We start from the raw sequence: 21,964 nt of genomic DNA, 5'->3' as shown, positions 1-21,964 counted from the left end.
TGGAGTCATACAATATGTATGGTTTCTTGTCTGGTTTTTTTACTTAGTATAATGTTTGAGGTTCACCATGTTGTAATGTATAATCAAAGGAACATTCCTTTTCCTTTATATGTGAATGATATTCCATTGTACATTTTGTTTGTTCATTTACTAGTTCATGGACATTTACGTATTTCCTCTCTTGTAACATACTCAATTCCATGTGCAAGTATCTATCCGGGCCTACTGTGTTGCCCTGGCGGAATCTGAAAGGGCAAGGGGAAATGACACAAACTTGCTGACTCCCATGATGCTTGCTGAGCCATGAAGAGTAATGTCCTTTGTCTCTGACCTCGGAGTCGCATATCTTTTTCCGACATCCATGAAAGCGTAATAGGCTAACAGTTTGTAAGTGGGGTAGAATTATATCCCATCCTCAATAATAAGTTCTCCAACTTTGTTCTTCTTTCTCCAAATTGTTTTGACTATTCTAGGTCCTTTGATCCTTCTGTATCTTGACTCTTTCTGCTTCTTAGAAAGAGAGAAACTTTTTCTATCTTAAACAAACCCTTTGATCTGACTCTAGATCTCATTCTCGCCATATCTTCTCTGGGATGTTGTTCCAAATATAAGTCCCCCTCACACAGATCTCTCCTGCTTCTCCATCTTTGGGCTCCTTCCCAACAGCAAATTAATGTGTTCCCAGTGTGCCAGCTTAAAATAATAAACAAGCCTCCAGTTATCCTGTATCCCCTTCTATTGTCTCATCTTTACCCTTTCATTTACAGCCAAGCTTCTAAGAAAAAATAGACTATAAATCTAGTCCAAAGCAAAGTATGTGCTTTCTTCCCATATAGCCAGATAAAACTGCATCAAGAGAAGATATATTTAAAATATCCATGGTCGCAAAACAAATCTATATATATTAATATTTAAGTTAAGCCAACATTCAAGCAGGACAAAATGTTACATTACTAATTTGAAGTTTTATTTTTAAGTAAAAGAGTATTAGCATTTGCCTACACAGCAGCAACATGACATGGTATAAAAATCACATGCTTTGGAATCTGACATCCTTGAGTCCAATCTCATTTAATTATTGTTGTTGTTGTTATTATTATTAGATCCAATATAAGCTGAGTGACCTAATGGTAGTTAATGGACCTCTCTGATCCTCAGTTATCTGGTCTATAAAATGTATATTACAAGGCCTACCTTGTATGTGTGTTGCTGTGAGGATTAAATGAGGTCATGGTTACTAAAATGCCCTGCCACTGCCAGGACCCCAATAGGCACTCAAAAACACCCCTTATTTTAGTGACTAATTGTCGTTTTTAGACAATCAGATTTTATAGATCTTCTCTTTAGACAATTACATTAATGACTAATTTTTGGCATAACAGTCTTCACAAATTCAGATGTGTTCTGAGTTTGGTCAACCAAAATACCAACCACGACACAACAGTAAGGAGACTGAGGCAAGAAAAACTCTAAGTTCTATTTCTGCAATATTTTTCTAATGACAATGTGCTAAAAATTCCATGCATTTCCACCAAGAGTAAGAGACTTGAAAATGTTGAAGTAGAGATGACTGCTAGGACAGATATGCTCTGACTTTGTCAGGTAACTAATAGGCTAAACGCATAGTCCCCAAACATAGCCGCTACTTCTCTTGCATATTGATGACTTGTAGTTTACAAAAAGAATATGTTCAGTCTGGGGAAAATGAGAAATAAAAAAAAAAGTTCGGAGTCAGATAGACATGAGTTTCAAGCCTGACTTTATGACTTATCAATTTCTTCAGTTTATGCTCTTGAAAAAATGGGGATAATAATACCTCAAAAACTTTGAAGCATGATTCAGTGGGTTAAATACATATATAGCTTTGCATATATACAACCAATACATCATGAGTTCTCCATAATACACCACAGATTATCCATAAACCAAAGGAACAATAGTTTATTTTCTTGGAAATTATGTGAAAGAGACTGTATTTAAAAAGAAAGACAGTGAGACAATATGAACAGGCAACAGCTGGACCAGAAGACAGTCCAGCTATCTAATTTGTGCAGATCGTTTACTTTTACTCATTCTCAGTTTCCAAATCTGTATAGTGGGGATAATGCTTTTTCATCCTGCTTGCCCCAAAGGGTTGACATGAAAGAGGAAAATGCACTAGTATTTGTGAAAGATCTTTTAAAACTATATGTATTGAATTTTCGTCCTCAGGCATGGTGAGGCAGACAAGCCTCCAGGCCAGAACAACGAAAACAAGCCAAATAAAATATTTTTTAAAAATATATTTGAAGACATCAGAGAGTTACCAAGGAAGTGAAGGCTTCAGGAGCCAAGATCTAGGAGAGAAGAAAAACCCAGCAAAGCAAACCTGACATTTGATGCCCCTGCTTTCCCTTTACAGGCATTTACTGATCCTAAACCAGCAGTTGATAGGCCAAGGAGCTGAACAAAGCTTCTGGCCACCTCACAGGGTGGCGGGAACAGACTTTGGCATTGAGGGGCTGTCAAGGAAGGGGGCTCTGGCAAAATACCCTGGCTTCAACTGGGATCTTTAAAGAGCAAAACCCTATGAGTAAGAGTTGACAAGAAATAGACCAGACCTCAGGAAGCCCAGCTTCAAATCAGCCCAATAGCTGATTGTATTAATCTGTCCCTTACCTTAGCAGCCTGCTACAGCAAAAAAAAAAAAAAAAAAAAAAAAAAAAAATCTGTTCTTTTGGAAGGTGACAACATTGAAAACTTCAAATTCTAAAACCTTTTATACATAATGTTTGGCATTTGAACAAGCATAATTAGGCAAGAAAAAACACAAGAAGAAAACAGAAAAAACAAGACAATTTAAAAATCCACAAGATATGTTGATACTGGGAGTTCGCCAAATTCCAAAAAAAATTTTTAGTTTAATTAGAAGAACATAAGCATACTGCTAAATCAGCTGCCTTAAAATACAGTGATTTTCTGAAAGAAAAAAAACTTGAAAATTTACTCTTAAAACAAACAGCCTCACACCTTGTCCACTTAAAAAGTTCAATGAATTTTTGAGCTGTGATGAGACTGAGAAGGATGCAGCAGAAAACCTCGGGAGTGTTCTTTTTCCCATGATGTCATAATTTTGTTGAGACTTTTTTTGGATTTTCTTGGACACAAAAATCACTGATTTTATTCCAAAATTTTAATCACTGTCCTATGCAATTTATTATTTATATTCTACATGAAACAGCAGATTCCACTTGGATTTTTACTATGTTTAATTTTTTAGAAGCACCATAAAATAGATCTTTTGCTAATAAAATACAACCCTTTTGACTGTAATGGACTAACATGATTATCTCTTCATCAAATGCTCCATTAGTTCATTCATTAGATACTATTAGAGTCATCATTAGACCAGGAATGAATTTTTATCATCACAATTAAGTAAATTTGGTTTTGACCTAAGTACAGGAAAAAGAGACCATATTACAATTTTTAACTCTCAAGAAAGAAAGCAATACATGGGTAATAATGCAGGATATATTTTCAGCTTGATACAACTTTAAAGATAACTGTAGAATCAAGTAACTTAATGGAGAAACCAAGTTCATCTCAGATATGGCAATGACGTGGACGACAACATTTGGGGGGAAAAAGTATATCATCTAAGACCACTAAGAGTTTACAGAGTGGTTGAGTGCTTTACTGGCTGCCTGCCATTCTTTAGATGTCTTCTGTTAAATGTGAATATTTCACCCATTTATCTCTGTCACTGAAATTTATCAACAGCATTCAGTTTTTCGTTTTTATCTAGAGCTGAATTAACTCTATGCCTTCAAAATCAACTAGACTACAAGATGAGAGAACCAGAATTCTTTCATGAAAGAAAGGTTGGGAAAGAGGGAAGAAGAGACTCTATTCCAAAATAATTCAAACAAATAGAAGTAGGTCGGGAAATAGTAAGTGCTATTGGTAGATGACAGGTTTAGTGTGACATCCCTGTCCTGTAATTATTTACAATTAAAGAACGTGAGATTTCTCTCTGCTAGACCATAACTAGCAGAGTAATATTTAGTTGTCCTTAGAGAGATCTCATGGCTCCAAAGCCAGCAGGATCTAACTATAAATGGACTACATTAACGTACCTGAAGAAGGAATATGTCCATGAAAGAGTCAGCTAAAGAAATGTTGAAAAAGGAGCCATTACTGGCAAATTTCAGCAACATTCAAATAAGCTAGTCCAGAAGGGTCTTGACTAAGCACATGGAAACATGATGGTTTTAGAACAAGACTGTCCTTATAGTGGATCAGTGTCTCGGCTTCCTTACCAGCACAGAACTGCTTCAAATTTGTTCTGAGGTTCAGAGAAGTTAAGCAAATCACTCCAGGTTAGTTACTTGTCTCTTAAGCCAGGATTTAGAACCATGAGCCTGACTGACTGTCCGCCAACTGCCACAGGAAGTATATGCCTTTAGGCTACTAATGCTCGCTTCCCTCGGTTGATTCATTTATTTGAAAAGAATGAATACAGTTTAAATGCTATAATTTTTAAAGTCTGATAATTCACATAACTTGTTCTAAGGACACTTCAACATATATACTAACAAAATTGTTATCATCTGTTGAAGATACATATGTAGCTCCAATCAAGCTGGGCCATTTTGCTCCTTCTTACCTGAAGATCCAAATCTGCACTAGGTAACATTAAAAACAGACAGAATCTTTGAAAACCAATATGAATACTTTTGGAAGCTCTTGGAGAGGCAGCAAATAGAACTGGGTGGAGTCGGAGGGGGAAGGAAGGGGAGGAGTGTTCCTCTCCCAACACATTCTAAACCTATCTTCTTCAGATATCTTTCTCCTCAGAGTCCATTCATTGTAGCAGTTGCTCATTCATTTATTCATTCATTCAACAAATATTTATTGAGAATTTACTGTGTTCCAGGCACTCTGGCTATATTAGCAGTTCCCTCAATCTCTTTTCTGTCTCTGTCTGCCCACTTGTCTCTTAACCCATTCTTTAACCAACAAGACCTTTACACCAGTGCACAGTTTCTTACCATTTCTAATATAGACCTATTTAGTCTCTTTGTCTTCTTCCAATTCCATTCTTTTTTGATTACCCTGATGAGTGCAGCAAAGGGCGCTGAAGAGCCCATCAGGGCAAATAGAATTCTCTTGAGAAGAGGGAAGGTGGGAAAGCTCTGGAAACTTAAAGCTTGTGTCTCCTGCACAAATAGTTTGCCTATGTTATGCTCTACTAGCTTTCCAGGCATACTCCCTGCCATCTTCAAACCTCTTCCTTGAGTGATGAACATGTGAACAGACAACTAAAATTGGCTATAATTGGATATAACAGAACATGTTTTACTCTGCAACTTGGAACTCTTTACATGGCCTAATAGAGAAAGTAGGGCTAAAAATAATCATTTGAAGAGTATTGATTTTTTATGGGCTTTTGGATCATAACAGAGAATACTATTATAATACATGTTTAACTTCTATAATTTTCATCAAACATTTCCTCACAAAATATTCTCGTAAATCTTACTATTTAGTTTAGATTTAGTATGACTTGAGAAATTCTGTTTCTTATTGGGGAAGTAAATGTTTGCCAAAGTAAGTAGATATTACAGTGTATCTCTTCATACTCACTTAGCATACCAAATTTTCATCAACTCACCTCTTATCAAATATCACTCTCCTTCCTTTCTACACTCCTCTTAAGTTTTATTTTAGTAGACTCTATCAACTGGTATGATATGTCATCACGAAACATTTCAGGAGAAATTTCCCTTTGATTCTTTTTTGGTGACTGGAAGTGAAACCTTGCTGTGGTTGGATTTCCAAGACCAACTCACCTGTCAAACAGTTCTCCTCCTGTGACCAGTTCTAGGACGAGACTGATTTCTGTAGGGGTTTCAAATATCTCTTTAAGTTTTATCTGGGGAAAGATATTTAAAAAAATCACAGATTACTTATTTTCATCTTTCCAGGAAATAGCTAAAACTATGGTTAAAACAACATTCTCTGTAATAGTAATATGCTAGATCATTGTTAATAAAGGTTCCTCATTCTAGTATCAGGCAGCCATTTGTCACTCTCCAGTTATTTTTATCAGTTACCTCATTTCTTCAAAGGCCCTTTTGAGTTTTTTATATTTTTCCTTTTAATAATTGAAAGATACCTGCCTTAGAAACACTTCCTAAATTTTGCCAAAACATCCCAGTTTCTGAATTGCTCCAGAATTAAAAAACAAAAGCACACAAACAGAACTTCCGACACCATTTGACAGCATCATGGTTGCTAGAGATGCAAATGTTTCTTTCTCTCCGTAGGGGTCTGAGGCAGAACAGGACCAGATTAAAGTCCGTCTGTATGGAAAGGATATCCCTCAACAGCTAAAAAATTGCTGATGGGTGAAGGGATCCTCAAAAAAACAGTGGTGGCAGTGATTTGCTTGACCATAACAGGGTTTTCATCACATTCTGATAGTTCATCCAATTTTGGATATTTTCCTCAATACATATCTAAGAATCTAGTGACCAGGACTGATCTACATTTGAGGGAAATTCCACATTGACTTAACTCTTTGAAAGAAAAAAGATGGATAATGTAAAAGTGGTGATTGTATGTGGCAAATTTTGTTAATTGCTTACCCAAAGCCCTTCTCCCTCCACTTTATCACAAACAGAATTCTGATTTTGTTTAGGGAAGCAAGGTGCCTAGCGTCAAATTATGGATCATGATGGGGCTCAGCCACTTATGATAACCCTGTTCCTCAATTTCTCAGTCTTCGTGCCATTAAGGATGATCTTGTGACCAGCTCTGGCCAATAAAATCTCAAGAGAATTCTGCTGCAGCTGGAAATTCTGAAAAAGCTTTTACTCTTCTCATCAGACTCTGATGATAAGGCCTTTCCACATCTTTCTGTCTTGAATATAAACCTAAAGACTTGTGAAGACCTCAGAGCAGCCATTTTAGGACCATGAGGGGAAAACATAGGGATGAAAGCTAGTGCACGGAAGATGGCAGAACCAATGGATGGAAGGCATCTGGGTCCTGGAGGGCATCACTGAGGAGCTGAACCAATGTTAGCAACGGTCTGCCTTCTGATTTCTTATAACATAAGGCAAATATTTGTTTAGATCACCATATTCAAGTTTTCTGTTGTCTATAGCTGAATGCATTGCTAACTCAGATATTAAGCACTTTGCCTGGAGCCTATGCATTGCATACTGGATACCATAACTTTCTCACAGAAATGAGTAAAATATTTTCTTTAAGTAGTTGCCTCAATTCATAAAAACAAGTTATGGCCTGGAAAATGATTTTGTTCTTTTCACTTCATTGGCTCAAGGAAGCTTTCTGCCAGACCTTTCTCTCAGTGCCTTTGTCTGGATATAGCCTAGAGCAGAGCTTCTAAGGACATTTTCTTTTCCCCATTCAAGTACATCATTTATTTGAATCTTCACATTGTTTCTGAAGCAGACAGTCTCTCAAAGGAGATTGAAATGACTTGAGAAAGCAATGTATTTTCTCCACAGGCTTTTTCAGTAACGGTATATTAATAAGATAGGCACACAAAAGGAAAAAGCCAGTGTTTTATTAGAGTGCAGCAAAACTCTCCAATTTCTGGTTATGTTTTTATCTATGAAAATAAAGTGGTATATATTGCTATCTGTCCGTTTTGAAACCCTTTCAAATTATTTTTAAGATTTATTCATCTAAAGGATTGAAAAATGCGATCAGATGAGGACAAGAGCTAGGTCACGGAGGCTACTCACTGGTGGTGGGAGAAGCCCCTGCTCCTTATCAGCATGTGCAGTAAAGAACAAAAATTTCATTCTATAACTTTGGAGATTATTTGAAAAGGTAGGTTAAAAACCACTTACAATGTTTGGATGTGAGAGGCGAAGAAGAACTCCTATCTCAGTTCTTACGATTTTTTTGTCCACCTAAAAGGCAAAATGAAAGATAGAAACTGAAAGAAACTTCCACCTTAGTAAAGTCTTCATTGTGGCAGAGAATCAGAAATAGCAATAACTGAATCAGGTAGTCAGCAGAGGTTAATTCCTAAGCTTTTTTCTTGTGTCTCCTTCCTCCCTTTTTTTCAGCTCCATGTCTTTTCTCTCTGCTTCAGACATAAAGCAGAACTAGTTACAAATATGGGTCACAACTTGTCAGGCCCCTTGCACGGCCCCTTTCCTATCGAAAGTCATTGCTATCACCACTAAGGCACAGGTTCATCTCAACCTATTCCTCCTTCTTCTCTTCCTTTCTTTTATGGATCCCTGTCTCAAACCCATTGGAGCTGTCAATCACTTCACCTGCCTTTCTCACACAGAGGTGGGGACATAAACCAGCCAAATCAGAGTACTCTGTTCCCTGGCCATAGTGATTGGGTCAGGAATATTCACAAGATCCAAGTCATCCCAGTCAAATAATCAAGAAAGAGGTATTCTCCTTTTCTCTGAAATTGTGAGAGCAAAAGAGGATAGAGTTTACCACTATCAGTGACTATTTTTGATACCATATGGAGGCCACTTTACTGAAAATGGAGCCAATACAGGAAAAAACATTGCTGAGAGATGAAGAATGAGTACTGTTCACACAATGTAATCCACTGGATTCAGTTATGTATAAGCTAGTTTGCCTTTTGAACTTACTTATTATATGAGCCAGTGAATTTTCTTTTCTACTTAAGTTATCCAGAGTTAGTTTCTGTTGCTTGCCATTAAGGAATCCTAGTTGGTTCCCCTACTTAATCTCTATTTTTGAGACAATAGCCATTTACTTTAGAATATTCCAAAATTAGGATTGCTTCCCTTCTCTAGGCCAATGATTGACTCTTTTAATCACAATGACCTGGAGTTTCAGATCTCTAAAAGTCGTATATTTAGACAGAAATGTTTTAATGTCTTCCTCTTTCAACAAAATCCATCAAAGCAATATATGGATAATACTTGTACTCTTACTGTGGTCTCTGCCATCTGAGCTGTTCAGAACCCTTTGATTGGCAGAGCTCACATAGTTTTAGAAATGGATATGAGGAAGTTTATAGCACTTCAGAGCCAAGCTCTGTGGGCACAACCAAGAGACTGTTTCAAATGCAGAATGAATTCTACCCTTTAAGTTTTATCTCCTGAGGAAGAAAGTGGGGCCCTGAGCAGAAATCCAATTCCAACTTTCAACATGATGACAAACAACATTCATTCATTTGAAAACATTAACCAACAAGAATATATTCTTTGAAAATAAAAAAGGAATAGTCAATGGAATTTTACTAACTTTATATGTTCTTTTGTTTGGTTGCAACATAAAAATTTTTTTTTTCTGGAAAATTTAATTTTGCAAGAGCCTAGAATACCTTGCTTATAGAGAATAGTCACCATTTATAAATGTCTTTGGTTTCTACGAGAAGGAAAAATACTTATAAGAAATTGTTAAAGAGTTCTCATTCCAATAAGAGATTTTTCAAGGGTCTCTTGTTTCAACACCATACATAAGAAAACATTAAATGACCATATGGTCATGCCACGGCCTTTTAAACTATAATAAAAGTTTTGGCCATTAATATGGTCAATTAGAAGGCTCAAGGTGTTTTAACATATTTTTGCTAAAGAAAACCAAATAATCAAAATTAATTCACAATACTGCAAAACAAAAATGTATTCTACTTATGTTGAGTGGATGCTAGTCTCTGCAACTCAGCATACTTGCTAAAATATTCATAAATATCCAATATAAAAATGCAGCATCAGTTAGAAATTTTAACTAAGACAAGAGGATGGAGATATGATCTGTGCATTTTAACACCTGACAACTAATATGAGGCAGTTACATATGAGGGAGGGTTCACTGTGAACAGAAAAAAATAAGTTGGTAAGAAATAACCTAACTCAAGTACCGTACATCAAATTGATAGGCTCTAGGACTTTCACAGTGAAGGAATTAAGGAAAACACACATCTGGATACACTCAATGCTCTATGACTCAAGAGCTTGGGAAGCTGCTTCACCCAGACACTAAACCATAGCTACTTTGCACGATGCAAAATATGCACAATTCAAAACTTTTACAGTCACAAGTAACAAATACCCAGCTCAAACTTACTTAAGTCAAAAAGGTAATTTATTGGCGCATGTAACTGAGAACTCAGAGTGAATTTGTCTTTAGACATAGCTAAATCCAAGGGTTCAGACACAATGTATTTCCTTCTCTCTCCCTCTCCCTCTCTTTTCCTCTCCGTCTCCCTCTCTCCTTTCTAAATGGCAGGAAACATGACCACCAGAAGCCCCAAGCCTATATTCTTCAGTCTCATATTTCAAAGGGAAAAGAGAAAGGAGACTCTTTCCACATGTATGTATCTAAACTCAAGGTAGCATTCTCCAAGGCCTTGCTTGTTTCCTAGGCCTATAAAGGATAGTCCTGTAACTAGGAGACATATTACTGTGACAGGGCCAAGCATGGGTCATGGGCCCTCTCCTTTGACCAGAGATGAAGGAGTTGGGGAGGCTTGGTTCTCCCAAAGAACTGATATTGGCAGGCACTGAAGATTCCCATGCTAACTGCTTTTAATATTTGTTCCCTCCCTTTTACATTTGCATAAGGTCCTGAAGTATTACTTTCTCTGCTTATTCCATGTCCCAGACTAATCAATAAATCATTAATCAATAATTATTAATTTGGAATAAACCCTTGTCATCAGCAGATTTAATTTTCAAAAATTTGACTGTTTACTGGTAACCAAATTGCAATTTAGAATTTTTTCTAGAAATTCTTGAACCCCACACTGAAAAGCTGATGTCGGGCAGTCATGTAGCTGGTGAATGAACCTAGCAGACTACCTAGCACTTGTACATAAATTCTGCTATGTTATTCTCTACTTCTAGGCAGTAATCTTGTTAATTGTTTTGATGTTACCAGTGATATAAGTTGAAGGAAAGTAAAGAAGTCTAAGGAAATGATGGCTGTAGTTAACAAGAAAGGCTGGAGAAGAGATCTGGATAAAGCAGTTCCTCAAATCTATGTGTTTTGTGGGAGAGAAGAGGAACCACAGCTTTCATGATCTTCTCCAAATGTCTGAGGCAGAGAAAAGCTAAGAATCTGATCTATTTAAAACACGAAAAGTCTTCCACGGACCTGGAGGAGTCAAGGATCTCTGACAGTAGTCTTGAATGTATATGTAATGAACGTATAGTACAGACTAAGGGTCTAATATAGTTTTTGTGTGCTCAGTCCATTTTAAACAATGTGGGACATATGAAAAAACAAACAAACAAAATATGGTCTTTTCCAGAGGAACACTATAATCTAATTTTGGGCATAAGAATCCTCTACATAATGCCATCAGAAGATAGAAGAATGTAAATTGCAAGCAAGTTTCATTTTAAAAGTTCCATTGTTCCGTGCAAGATCATTTTTCTATAAGTTGAAATATTGCTAACATTCAAACAGCCAGCTTACTCTAAAACACTTGAAGTTACTAACCACTTAAAAAGTCACTCAATTGTTAATATACAATGAAGAATGATTTGTGAGAGTGTGCACAGGTGATGATAGTGTAATATGTGGCCTGCCAGCCGTCACTCAGTGATGTCAGACAGCCCAATCCAGGGAATATAGAGAGCACGATCCAGGGGTAATGGAATAATAGAAGACTCTATAGAAGTTCTTTTAGCTAGTGAAAAAAATCATAAATTTCATGAAAATTTGCTATGGAACAAGAAACTTTCTACTTGTATCAAATGAGAGGTCTTAGAAAAAGAGAGGCATTGCTTGAACAGGCAGAGGACACTGACAGATCTCTTCCAAAGAGCTCTTGGCTCATGCTCTATTTCAGTTTCTGTGGATGCTGTTGAAGAAAATTTGGGTATAGATTATCATTATTATTTTTATTATTTTAAAATTTTTAATTTTTTCCAGCTTTACTGAGGTATAATCAGTACACAAAAAAACCACACAATTAATGTATAGAAATTGATGAGTTTGGACATATGTATAGACTAGTGTTAGCATCACCACAATCAAGGTAATAAACATATCCGTCACCTTCAAAAGTTTCCTATAACCCTTTGTTGAGTGTGTGTGTGCGTGTGCCTGTTTGTGCATATCATGAAATCTACCCTCTTAACAAATTTTTAAGTGAACAATACCTTATTGTTCACTATAGGCATTATGTTGTAGAGCAGATCTCTGGAACTTAGTCATCTTGTATAACTGTAACTTCATGTCCATTGAACTACAAGTCTCCATCTCTCCCTTCACCCATTCCCTGGTAATCACAATTCTATTGTCTACTTCTATGAGTTTGACTATATTAGATTCCTCATATAAGAGGAATCATTTAGTGAAGACAGATTATCTTTATTACTATCTTCTCTACAAGATAACAAAACTTTCTTCGCTAATACAAAATAAATATATTTTTCATTATTGTGTGATGCTTTAAAAAAATTTTAAGGACATGAGTGTCTCTAAATTAAGATTGTTAGTAATCAAATCTATTTTTCTCACTACACGTTTAGCGCTTATGTAATACAAGGTTTTACCCCTTGTTTTCATGTGTTTCTGATAAATATAAAATAACAGCCAGTGGGCTCCTTTAATTTTTTCACATGATATGCTAATAGTAAACAAAAGCTTTTCTAATACAAATAAAAATTTTAAACATTCATTTTTTACCATGTTATGTCACACATGTTAAATCTTGGTATGCCCTCAAATTTTCTTTTAAAACTTTTTCAGTTGAGAGTTAAGTTACGTAAACTCTAGAAATATTCAGAACAGACCAGATTGTCTGGACTAGCAACGTTCTAATGTAGTTATTTGTTTGAATTCAGAATTAACTTTTCTTTAAAGGTAATTTTGAAAAGGGTAATTATTTTTCCAATATACTCCAGATCACTGGTTCTCAAAATGTGATCTGAGGGCCCTTTGGGGTCCCTGAGACCCTTTCAGGGCATATGTGAGGTTCTCCCTTTTCCAACTGCATATCTGAGTAAGGCTAGATTTTCTCCTATACTTGAAACAAAACAACAAGTTGAATGCAGAAGTGGATGAGAATCAAACTGTCTTATACTAAGCCAGGTAGTAAAGAGATTTGCAAAACAATGCCACTCTTCTCAGTAAGAATTTTTTTATTTTGGAAATTACAGTTATTTTTAACTAAAAATGCTATTTGTGTTAAAATTAATGGTTTTATTATTGCTATGTTTTTAATTAATTAATACATACTTTTTAAAAATTTTATTTTAATCTCTAAGATAGTAAATGTGTATAGCTATTTGGGATTCTCAAGAATTTAAAGAGCATAAAGGGCTCCTAAAGCCCAAAAGTTTGAGAACCACTACCTCAGAAAACTTAACATTATACATTTGAAAACAGAAAATAGAAAGAAAAGAACAAAATTTTAGTAATAATTTAAATGAAAGAAAAATGTGACTGCAATCTCCTCTCTGCTCCCTTGAATGCTGAGGCCCAGAGTGAATGAGGTGCAGGTCATGACTTAAGTGGAAGCTGACAAGAGTGAAGCAGAAAAGAATATCAGACGAAAGAAGTTAGAGAAAAATGGGGCTTTAAAAACCATCAATCCGAAGAGAGTAAACCGAGTGACAAAATTTGGACTATAAGTCAAAGTGATGACAATCAAGGAAACTAGCAGAGGATAAAGTTGGAAGGGAGAAGGGACAAAGAGTGGACAGATCAATGACTGAGAAGCCAAGGACAGCAGAAGACTGAGGTCAGAAAATCTTTCCCAGAGAGATTAGCTGAGGATGATTTGTTGTCTTTTTGAAACAAAGTCTCAGAGGTTCATAGGCAGCCCTATTATGGAGATGGTTCCTCCAAAAGTGTCATGTCTTAGAGGTCACACAGATGTGTGTCTTGACAGCCATCTAATCTCACATCTTCCCAATATTCCTCTTGTTCCAGAAGCTAGTGTTTCCTTCCCACTTCTGACTTTCCTTTCAAATACCTGGGGAGCCCGGCAGAGGGTCTGAGCCCTGACATTGCCACTCAGAATTCCTTCATTAAGTAGTAGATAATAACAACAATAAACAAACACATAGAGACAGAGATTGGATTGGTGGTTACCAGAGGGGAAGAGGGGAGGGAGGAGGGTGAAAGCGATAATTTGGCACATGTGTGTGGTGATGGGCTGTAATTAGTATTTGGGTGGTGAACATGATGTAATCTATGCAGAAATAGAAGTATAATGATGTACACCTGAAATTTATACAATGTTATAAACTAATGTTACTGCAATAAACAAAAACAACAACAACAACAAAAATAAAATAAAATAAAAAAATAAAAACTGAAAAAAAAAAAAAAGAATGAATGATGTTTCCTAGAAAATAACTGTCAAACAAGCCACAAAAGTCAATGGGCAGTTATCTGTACAGTCATTATTGCCACTTGAAATTAGCTTCCAAGTGCTACTTCTATAATTAGCAACTTGAGAAGCATCAACAGATGGCTTTAACAAATCAATGTTACGACAATATTGAAACCCATAAAACATACCTTCATTGTCTACAAAATTCCTGGAAGAATAGTAGTTTTTTGTTACCAACAATTTACAATTATAAAAATGTATATTGTCACAGTTCTAACTTAGGAGTACTGGAGCCCAGGTTCCCCAGAAAGCAAATGTGAGGCAAGGATCAACATGCCGATGTTTTATTTGGAAGGTGCAAACCCAAGGCGGTGAGAGTGAGGAAAAAGGGAAACATGGCAAGGTAAGAGGTGACACGATGCAGTTAGCACACTGGCTACTGTGTCACAGTGAGCTGTAAAGACACAGCCGGTCATTTGGGCAGCTGTATCCAATTGGTACACAGTACTTCTCCAGAGGAGTTTTACTAGGCCACCACGCTTTGAAGAAGTTCATGAGAAGGAGGAAACAGGGGGAATTTACCCGCCCAGGAACCTCCTCCTGTTTCCCATTGGTGAAATCTGGCCTCACAGTGTTAACTTTTCCACACTTCTGGGTTGTCTATCCAGTGTCTTGGGCAGTCATTTGTGATGCCATATCCCTCCACATGAGGTGTCCTATCTCACTCAAATCCAGAAGTGGCTGGAAGAGCCAGAAACTTCAGGTGGCTTCCTGGTGGGCCTAGTTGCATGAAGCAGCCAGCGAGCCATCCAGCCCTCCCTGGTCTGGAAGACAGGCAGGTGGCAGGAATCTGAGGAGGCCCATAAAAGTTTTGTCTAATCACAGTGCATTCTTGATTTTTTATCGATCACAAGGTAAACCAGATTGACAGCAGTGGGATCACAGTTCTGCTTCTCTAATTTATTGTATTTTATTGCTTATCAGAAAGAGCTCTGTCTCCCCTTGTATTCTTTGTGTCGTGGTTTTAGTTGACAATCTAAAATGGACAATCATAAAATGGCTTGGGCACATGGGTTTTTCTGTAAAGCCTTGTTTTTAGCTCCTCTATTTAAACTGCCCTAAATATTCAAAGAAATATTTCCTTTCATCCTCATAAAGTCACTTCTAAAACAGCCAATTTTAATGGTTTTTGATAAATCCATATAGTTCCAATATAAAACTACTTTTTGAAGATTATACATAAGAAAAAATTAGTAAAACAATTTAAGAAAAGAGGTTGTACAGATTTGTATAGTTTCAAAAATCCACAGATATCAAGATTCCTTAATATTGAAAGAAATTCCAATTTTGCTATCTGCCTCCATGAAGGGAGAAAAAGAAATGGATAAGAGGTGTAATTCTAGAGTAATATTAGAGCAAAAGGCTCCACCACTGGAACAGAGCTGATCAAATATGGACCCTTCATTAAGATATGCAGAAAATATACTCCTGTGCTGGGGCTGAGAAGGTTGAGGAAAAGAATGGAGGAAGGATTGAAAAATATATGAAGAAAAAAGCAACGAGGACTTAAGAAAAGGAAAACCAGTTTTTATATTGTGGGAATGATGGATGGAGCTAGAGGCGGTGAATGAACGGGAGGAAAGGAGAGGGGCTGTAAGACCAGATTTCTGTTTGACTTCAGCCACTTGGCTATCACAGGTGTGACCTAGATCTGGACTCTGGAACTTCAAATACTCTTGGCAAGTTGTATAGAGACTGCTCTACTTCTGTGATTCCGTCAAGCGCAGCAGCATTTCCACATAAAAGGCTCTATTTCTACGATTCAGTCAAGTATGGCAGCATTTCTACATAAAATCCTCGGCCTCATCTCATTTTCTTTGCAGGAATTGAGACCGTAAGTCTTGTTTCGTCTCTCCAGTCTTTCTCTGCTTCTTAGGTTCATTTGTTGTTTTAACAATGACCAGAGAACATGATGTGAAGTACAGAACTGTGCTCCCCAAATCCTTTATGGAAAAAAGCAAAATATAAACTATTAATGGACAAATAAATAAACAGACAAATGTCTTTAAATTTTCACACCAATCCTCTTCTGCACAGGCTCTGCTTAATTTAGCATCCTCTTTTCTGACATACCAACAAGTACATGTTGGCACAAACATGCTTGGTGAAAAGACTTGACAACTGGAGCCTTGTTAAATTCAAGAATGACAGTTTTAGCCTACAAATATTCGAAAGCTAAGAACTGCTGTGGGAACATGCAAAAATCAAATGTGGGATACAGATAAAATATCAAGGTTTTCTTACATGAGGCTGGTATCTCCAATAAGTACAGAATTCTAGCCAAGTCTGATTACTCCCTTTATCTTCTTGACCTAACAGAAACCTCGGTGTCTCATGACTACCTTACTTTTTTTGTAGTCTTCTCGAATGGTGACTGGTTTTTGTCCCAGAAGGAAACTTACCACCAAGCCTGGAAGGAGGGTAGACGTCCTTCTTGCTCCTCATTGTTATGTCCAAACATTTCTCTCTTGTCCCCCTAAAATCCCAGCTGCTTTGACATGTCTGCCGTCAGCCAATACAACCTGCAACCTCTCCTTGTTGTAGTCATCTTCCTATCTCCTTGTCATCCATCCTATACTGAAGATTTTAGCATATTTTAGCATCTTTATCTCAGCCACTGATCCTATCATCATTCTTAACAACCTCAACTTTCATGTGGATGATCCATTCAATATCCTTGCCTCTCAGTTCCTTTACCATTTCCTCAACTCCAACAATCTCTTCCTCCACTCCTCCTTAGTAACCCACTCCCATGGTCATATCCCAGGCCTTATCATTACCATCAGTTGTACCACTTCAAAAATATTGATTTCAAACATCACACTCTCTGATTTCTACCTCCGAACTTTTTAGCTCTTACTTAGATTCTATGGTACCTTAGGATAGGCACTGATCTCCACATTCCCTCAACTACTTTGCTCTTATTTTCCTCTGTTGGACTTGCCAGGCAAAACTCTTAACTTGCTTAAACTCTTCTCTTGCTCCATGTCTGTGTCTGGAAGAAAATGCACAACCAAGTTGACTAGTCCCATTTTTAATTTATGACCTCAAATCTCAAGGGGCCCTCAGCTCTCTCACTCTGCAATAGAACATTTTACACTTTCTCTCCTCTAACCTCCAGTACTCCCTCTTCTCTTCACTCTTCTATCACAGCCTTGCTTCTAATTGACTGAGAAGGTATAAACAATCCAGGACAACATTCACTATCCTCTCATCACCCAATCTACCAATCTATATACATCTCTATCGAATTAATTTCATCCATTTATTCCACAAATATTTTTGAGCACTCACTACGTACAGATGCTATTCTGTGCATGAGGATACAGCAGTGAACAAAATAGATAAATTTCCTAAGAAGTTTATGTTCTAGTGAAGACAGAAAATGAACAAATAAATAAATAAAAGGTCCGGAGTTGATAAGAACTAAGGTAGGGGAAAAAAAAAAAAAAAAAACAAGAAAGGGAGACAGGGTGATGAAGGACACTACTTGAGATGAATGGTCAGGAAAGTTCTCTCTGATAAAGTAAGATGGGACACAGCCACTTGGATCTGAGGGAGGAGTGTTCCAGACAGGGAAAATAGCAAATACAAAGGCCCTCAGCTCTAGTTGGGTTTGGAGCAATCGAGTGACTGCAAGGAGGCCAGTTTAGCCAAAGCAAAGTGACAGACAAGGAAAGTAGTAGATGATGACAGAGCCTCTTCCTGACCAGGAGCTGGGTCATGAAGAGCCATGTTGAACATGGTAAGGACTTGGTATTTTAGTATGAGAGAAAGTAGACACAATTGGAAGATTTTGAAAGATGAATACCATGATATTAGTTAAGTCTTAAAAGGACAGTCTGACTCGCGTCAGAGGATGATGGAAAGAGTAAAGGCAGGAAGACCTAATAAGAGTTTATGGTAGTTATCTCCATGAGAGGTGATGGAGGTTTGGGCCCAGATGGTAGTGATGAAGGAGGTGAGAAGTAGATGGATATATTTAAGAAAAAGCCAATAGTATTTGAAGGTGGACTGGCTATGGGGTGTAAGAGAAAAGAGGTTGCCTGCAAGTTTTCCAGCCTGAAAAATGGGAAAAATAAAATTGCCATTTAGTGAGGTGAGGAAGACTGGAGAGGAGTAGGTTCAGAAAGATGCTAATAATATCTTGGCCCTGTCCATTGTACTGAACTCACCTACCAGTCATCTCCTTTTACTGCAGCTCATTAATCATCTAGTTGATCTTGGAAGAAGCCAAAATCATTTCCATTTCCAGGCCTTTCCACTTTGTACTTGATAGTCTTTTGTCTTGAATATTCTTCTCCCAGATCTTTCAATGTGAGTTTGGACCCAATGGAGAGGAGAATGGAAGGGACAGCTACACAGAGGAGGTAATGGTTCAGAGGTGGAGGCAGTGATAGGCACTAGAAATGGTGGGGTGGGACAGAAAGGAAATTTATTGTAGAGGAACCAATATCCTATTTTACATTTAACAGTGAATAACATAATGTCAGTCTTGTTCTGAACAGCATAAGAAGGCAAACTTTAATAAAGCGTTTCAATCAGCGTTTCAATGCCAGACTCTCACTAGAAACAAGTTTGGCTTAACAGAAGGAGAGAAAAGGGGAAAGAGAACATGGTATGTAAAGCAGGCAGGCTTTATATCTTTAGGCACTTCTTTCTCCTATTTCTTTCATCTCTGTATCTCTCCCTGAGATTAAGAGTATATGGGAGGAACCTTGATTTAATACCTCTTATCCTTAAAAAGATCTCATCCCTCAGTTCCTCACCCCTCTTCCTGCTTCCAAAGCATATCTCTGCTCCTCTCCAAAGAAAACCTCTCCAGGGTTGTCTCTGCCTTCTTTCTCCACTTCCTCCCCCCACACTATTAGCTACTTTTCTGATCTCGTCTTATCCTGTCAGCAGCATTTGATATGGTATTTGACTACTCCTTTCTTCAAATAAAATTGATTATTCCATGTCACCATTCTGGTCTGACTTTTCTTCTACTTTAAAGGCTGCAGAAGTATTATAACACTTCCCAACTAGCCTCCCTGCTTGGATTCTTATCCTTTGCAATCATTCCTTCTGCATACAGCAGCCAGAGTGTCCTCTTTAAAATGTAAATCAGATCTTGTCACTCTCCAACTTAAATGCTTTTGTTGGCATCCCATTGTGCTTAGAATAAATGCAAACTCTTTACCATGGACCATAAAACTCAGGATGGTTTGGCCTCACCCTTTTGATCTGGTGTCATTTTTCTGTCTACACAGGCCATTCAACTCCTGACTAAGCTCCAAGTCCTTTGCACTCACTACCCACTCTTCCACTAGACCTTCCCACTTCACTCAGAGAGTAACTGAGAGGCCTTCCCTGGGCACTCCATCAAAAGTAACTACATACATGCACATACATACACTATGAATCATATCACTCTAATCCCTTTATAACATTTACAAACACCCATGTTATCATTTAATTACTAATTCATTATTTTATTCTTCCACTGGAACACAAGCTCTATAACAGCAAGGGTTTTGTCCATTGTCTACACACGAGTATTCCCAGCATTATTTACCAATGCCTGGTATATAACAGTTTGTTGAATGAATGAATGAGAGATGGAGCTGGTATTTGAATACAAATGTTAGTATTGTATTCAATACTAACAGCTGGTTTCACAGCTTTGGTTAGATGAAATTAGAACTGGTGAGTCAGTTCTCCTCCTGCCATACAAGTCTATACGACATTTTGTCATGTTATTGACACCAGCGGAGTGGAAAATGCCTGTCCCACTGGCAAAGCTAAGTACTCAAATCTTCTAGAGCCTGTATGGGTAGTAGCTCGTGATTTCCAAACCGTGAGCCACTAACGGTTACTACACCACTTATTTAAGATTACATTCTCCCAAGGAAAATGGGGACTGTTCCAAGAAACATAATTAATAGAAGCTCAAGCGGAGTTACTGACTTTCTAAATCCACGACAGCAAGTACTCATATTCCATGTCTGCTCCTCTCTCCAGTCATAGGATACAGAGCCTTTATAGCTGCAAAAAAGGAGGCCTGTTCTTCAAACAGCACACCTTGCCTTTAATTTTTGTGATCAGTGCTTTGTATCAAACACAACCAGAGAAGAGATTAAGTAAGAATGAACTGATGAAAATTAGAAAATGATAACAATGAGAATTGGAGTGTACTATGCAGTTCCAAAGAAGGAGCTGTGAGATCCCTGGTAAGCAAAGAATTCTACAGATGCAACTGTGAATTCTTTGCTTTGTGTCTGTGCCCATCAGAGGACAGTATAAGAGAAAAGCCTTGCTGGGTCCCTACTCCCATATTCCCCAATGAGGTGACTTTAACACCAGCATAGTCAGATGCTTGCAAAAAGGAAATTGATATCCTGTGAGGAAAAATGAATAAATGTTAGCCTCCCAAATTCTCTTTTCAGGTTCAAGTTGTCAAGGCCGGAAGAAAATAAACAGATATTGTAAATTTTTATAAAAGTATCATAGCCACATTTTTAAAAGATGTGAAGTGTAAAAAGTAAGAGTGAAGAACATATCCACCATTGTAACACAACTATCACTAGCATGTTGGTTCATTTCCTTTCAGCTTTTTGAACTGCCTATATTTCTTTACATGTTTCAAATACAGAAATATAATTTTGTTTCTTATAATTTTCACTAAAAAATACCATAAAATTTTATGGATACCTACTATTCATAAGCAGAATGTAAAACTGCTTCCTAATGGCCCAGTGTGACCAATGGCTAATTTCTTACAATTTGTTACTAATATAAATCATTCTATAATAAACATCCCTGGTTGTACTTTTTAAAAAAATGCAATTTGAATCCTGGCTCTGCCATTTAGGGTCCTTTATAAAGTCACTTATCCAGTCTGAGGATTATTTTAATTTCTTCATGGATAAAATGGAGATAATCATTGCTACCCCATGGTATTGTCATAAGGATTAAACAAGGATATGTGAAATCTCCTGGCCCATGGTAGACATCCAGTGTCTTTCCTTAAAGAATTTGTAAAAGTCAGGCATTTCCTAGTCTTCTATTTCCAATTTTCTAAGTCTTCCCATAAAAACGACTGCAATTGAAACAAATTAAATTTAGAAATATTAGGATTTATGAGACCATTCCAGCAATAGTAAGAAAAAAAATGCCTAATGTACATGAAATATGGTTTTACTTATCTTGTTTTCCAAAAGCAGAGAACAACTTCATCAAAATCCTAAACTGTATCCAGTACAATCTTCTTGTTCGATGGTAATCAAAGAGGGGAATCAAAGAGGGGAATCGACGCCTGTTTAACACCTGCCTTCACCTTTTTTGAAAACTTGGATAAGAGCTGTACTACTTTACAGATAATAACAATAACAAACAAACACATAGAGACAGAGATTGGATTGGTGGTTACCAGAGGGGACGGGGTGGGGGGAGGGAGGAGGGCGAAAGGGATAATTCGGCACATGTGTGTGGTGATGGGTTGTAATTGGTATCTGAGTGGTGAATATGATGTAATCTATGCAGAAATAGAAGTATAACGATGTACACCTGAAATTTTACAATGATATAAACCAATGTTACTGCAATAAA

The 21,964-nt window shown here is 37.2% G+C and overlaps 1 protein-coding gene across 2 annotated transcripts in view; it reads right to left on the bottom strand.

The window, feature by feature from the left end:
* CAMK4 (calcium/calmodulin dependent protein kinase IV) overlaps nucleotides 1-21,964 on the bottom strand; it is a 217,947-nt gene that overhangs the window by 78,360 nt on the left and 117,623 nt on the right. For both annotated transcript variants that reach the window (XR_009219728.1, XM_058538382.1), the window contains exons 3-4: nucleotides 7,869-7,931; nucleotides 5,835-5,917 (exon numbers count right to left, since the gene is read on the bottom strand). Coding sequence is in view for 1 of the 2 variants with exons in the window: in XM_058538382.1 (XP_058394365.1) it covers nucleotides 5,835-5,917; nucleotides 7,869-7,931 (146 nt within the window). In the remaining variant the exon portion in view is untranslated. The remainder of the gene's footprint in view (nucleotides 1-5,834; nucleotides 5,918-7,868; nucleotides 7,932-21,964) is intronic.

This window comes from Diceros bicornis, chromosome 1 (genome assembly GCF_020826845.1).
Source record: "Diceros bicornis minor isolate mBicDic1 chromosome 1, mDicBic1.mat.cur, whole genome shotgun sequence".
NCBI classification, from domain to species: domain Eukaryota; kingdom Metazoa; phylum Chordata; class Mammalia; order Perissodactyla; family Rhinocerotidae; genus Diceros; species Diceros bicornis.
The sequence above is the reverse complement of the archived record's forward strand: the minus strand, read 5'-3'. Positions and strand labels throughout refer to the sequence as shown.